The sequence below is a fragment of the Camelina sativa genome, chromosome 5 (assembly GCF_000633955.1).
Source record: "Camelina sativa cultivar DH55 chromosome 5, Cs, whole genome shotgun sequence".
Lineage (NCBI taxonomy): Eukaryota > Viridiplantae > Streptophyta > Magnoliopsida > Brassicales > Brassicaceae > Camelina > Camelina sativa.
The window spans coordinates 31,754,600-31,758,330 of record NC_025689.1 but is presented as its reverse complement, the minus strand read 5'-3'; the positions used below and the strand labels follow the sequence as shown (position 1 = coordinate 31,758,330).

The window sequence follows — 3,731 nt, the reverse complement described above, 5'->3', positions numbered from 1 at the left end:
AAAAAAAAAAAAAAAAAAAACAATACCTCTGAGCTTTAAAATCTTTCATAACCTCAAGAAACTCATCGTACTTCTCACGTTTATCTTGAAACTTATCCTTGACAGCTTTGAGATATGCAAGTGCATCATTCGTAGTTAGCTTCTGTGCACTACTTCCTCCAACCATTGTTTATAATTTTGCCAGAGCTTCATCAAACCCAACCCCAAAAAAAAAAAAAAACCAATTTAGCAGCTAAATAGATCAAACGCAATTTCACCAAACTAAAAGGGTTTGGAATTTGGGCAACTCGAGATGAAAACAAACAAGTCTACGAATTTGAGGATTCATGTTAAAATTTAGGTACAGGGCAGAAATAAAAATAAATCCTTTTTTGATCTTTTTAAAAAATCAAGAAAACCACATCTTATAATTTCAAGAACACTTCAATCAAAGCAAACAAAATTGTAATTACAGACATATATCTCAAGTAAAAGAAGTAGATCTAAGCAAGTAGAGAACAATCAAAGCAAAAAAAAAAAATCGAGAAAAAAAGAAACAATGAAGTCGATCTTAACTTAATCCTCAGATTAAATTCACATTACGGCGCTTCGAGATAAGAATTTACAGAAGGAAAAAAAAAAAAAAAAAAACGCTTCGAGAAAAATGAAACAAAAGAAGAAAGATGATCGTAGAGTTACCGAATTGCGCAGAGAGACACAACTCACAAGTCTACAAGCACAAAGCCTTTCCTTCTCCTCCTTACCGCACACGGTAACACCACACCACAAAGACAAGACTTTAAACCAAATTTTTCCAGACACAAACTAAAAAGAAAGAAAAAACTTAATAATTATAAGAGAGACTACAAAGTTAAAAATAAAAATTTTAGGATTGGTGAAGATGAGAGACGCCTCAAGGTTTTTTATTCATTATTTATTTTTACGTGATGATGTAATGTAAATTTTTTTTATTGTTTTGGGTTATATTATATTATATTATAAGATATGGGTGTAATAATTATTTTATTAATTAATTAAGACCTGTTTTTTTTACACTTAATTACCAAACAAGGGATAAAAAAAAAACATTTGTCGTCTTATTGTTTGTTTTACAATATATCAATAACATAATAAAAATCTTTAACCAAAAAAACATAATTAAAAAAGGAACATATCTGTAATATATATTTGTATATATATGAAATATACAACTTAGAGACAGCCGTTGCTAGGTTGCTTATAGGTTGAGTTTACCGGTTATTGCCGGTGAGGTTAATTGAGGGGATTAATTAGGGCACATCTGAGAGCTAGGGGGATTGGATTTTTTTTTTTTTTTTGGGTTATTTTAGGACCTTGCAATTTTGGGTGTTTGTGAAAGTGGCGATTTTGTGATTTTTGGTGTGATGGTTGAGGAAAATTTAACTATCAATGTCATGTGCTAGAATTGGTAAATCCAAGGGCTTTTTTTATGAATTTAGAATAGATTTTTTTTGCCAGTTTCTTTAAGGTTGCTTTGTTTGTTTTGTAACATTTTAAAGGTTTTAGGTTAAAGTTTTTCAACTTGCAAAGGATGATGGTTTTAGATGTTAGATTATTCCAGTGAAAAATATTATTGAATCTCGCGTCGGTTCAATAATAAATTTACTAATACTCTTTTGAATCATAATCATATAGTTGGGTAAACAAAACAGATGTGGATGATTTAGTGAATTCGTTTATTTAATATTACACTGAAATTTCTGTCAAAATTGGGCATTTGGTCTAGTGGTATGATTCTCGCTTAGGGTGCGAGAGGTCCCGAGTTCAATTCTCGGAATGCCCCCTTTTCTTCAAAAAGAATTTTATTACTTCCCCTATCCCAGTTTCATTTTCGGCAAATCAAATATATCTGATATTAAAAAGTGTTTACAAGATACAAAAACATTTCTAAGCAACCGATTACACAAATACAGGAAATTATTACAATTTCGATGAAATTCCAGTTTCATTATTTTTGGGCCAAAGTATTGAAATATTGCACACATTTGGTTAAAAATAATTTGTTGTTAACGGCCCATATTGTACCTTCAAAAGGCCTAACTTACAAACTCTCTCTCATTTTTCCAATAGAATTTCGAAATGATTTATAATTAGAAATACATAATATACTTATATTTTGACCTAAATTAAAGTTCGTATATCTGCATTTAAAAATTATTACATTTAATTTAATATCAGATATTGCTAGTCTTCAGTGAATTTACTATGTCACTCTTCTATACTATCTTCTGTAATTATAAATTTTAATTAATTAGAGGTCGGATTTTGGGAAAACATACATTAGTTTGATATTAATTAAGAATAAATTTTCATAAACCTATCACTAGAGCTGAAAAAAATATAATTAAAATCGAAGTCTAGAGAAAAAACAATTTAATTAAATATTACCGCATATAAATCTTTAAAGAAAACCTTAGTAAAGTAGTAACAAAAAAAAAAAATAATAAAAAGCCTAAGTGAAGTTTGCAAAACTTAACAAAATTGGTGAAAGAAACAAGAAAAACACTAAACGATGAACTTGTGATATGTGGTGGACTTGGTTAAACTTTGATGCATGTTGGGTGTTTCCCAAACATGGTCGCCTTCATCTCGGATCTAGGTTCGAACCGCAAGGTAGCTTCATGGCACCCAAAACTGTTGACATTTCATGATCTTACTCTCACTTGTAAGATCAGTTTCTCTCATCTCTCTGTTTTGAACACTCTGTTTTTGTTCATTCTAATAACAAGAAAGTGTTTAGAGAACTTAGAGAGATAACACACAAAGAGATTACATTTTATTTTCGGATCTCAAGGATTTTTCTTACAACACACACATCATACTTATACTACTTCTACTAGTTGCACCTCCCACATGCTCCCATACTTAAGACCATCATGACTCTTACACATTAGACCACACTCCTAGTTACTAACCCTTACACATTATAGGCTTGCTTTCTTACACACAAGCCACACTACTTCAACAACTCTCAACAACCACTCTTACACACTTAGACTCTAACAACTAAACACAACAAAACAACAAAACACAAGTCCATTATACTTAACTTATTTGGGCCTTTCTTCATCTCTGCAGCCCATTACAACAAAACACAAGTCCATGTTGACTTTGCTCTTCTCCTTCTCCTTGGTCGTTGACTTGTTTCACGACTTCTTCTCCTACGCTTGGAGCTTCATCTCTTTTCTTCATCACCTTCTCACAGATTCTTCCTTTCTTTGTTGCAGGTTTTAATCAAGAACTCAAATCTCAACACTCCCTCTTGAGTTCTTTGATTAAATCCCCAATTTCAGTTTTAGGGATTTCAATCCCATAGCTTCTTTCTTCTTCAGTCGGTAACAACATAGGCTTCACCATCTTCTCTGTGTGTGAACTGAGTGATCAATTGGTGACAGCTTGTCCTGTGGGAAGGTTGCTAAAGGGTGGGGACCAGGGTTCGAGGAACGTCTGGCGCACCAATAACCTACTGTGGATTTGGATGAATAGTTCCATTTGCCTAGTGAGGGGTTAGGATCGATGCCCTGCAGGGCCAGCTTGGAGTCCGTTGGGACGGCTAGCGGTGGGCTAGTGGGGTCCACGGATGGTTTGTTGGGGCAGCTAGCGGTGGGCTAGTGGGGTCCGCGGGACGGGTTGTCACATAAAAATCATCTGTGGACCCTGCTAGCCCACTGCTAGCCGGCCCAACAGACTCCAAGCTGGCCCTGCAGGGCATC

At 33.9% G+C, this 3,731-nt stretch overlaps 1 protein-coding gene and 1 non-coding gene across 3 annotated transcripts in view; one reads left to right on the top strand and one right to left on the bottom strand.

The window, feature by feature from the left end:
- LOC104788091 (paired amphipathic helix protein Sin3-like 4) overlaps positions 1-849 on the bottom strand; it is a 7,342-nt gene extending 6,493 nt beyond the window's left edge. The window contains exons 1-2 of one of the 2 annotated variants that reach the window (XM_010513775.2): positions 679-849; positions 27-186 (exon numbers count right to left, since the gene is read on the bottom strand). In XM_010513775.2, coding sequence (XP_010512077.1) covers positions 27-166 — 140 coding nt within the window. In that variant the 5' untranslated portion in view covers positions 167-186; positions 679-849. Of the gene's footprint in view, positions 1-26; positions 187-555; positions 638-678 lie in introns of those variants that run through there. The other variant, XM_010513776.2, reaches the window with a different exon arrangement.
- TRNAP-AGG lies at positions 1,730-1,801 on the top strand. The gene has a single exon. It is a non-coding gene; the product is annotated as a tRNA-Pro (tRNA).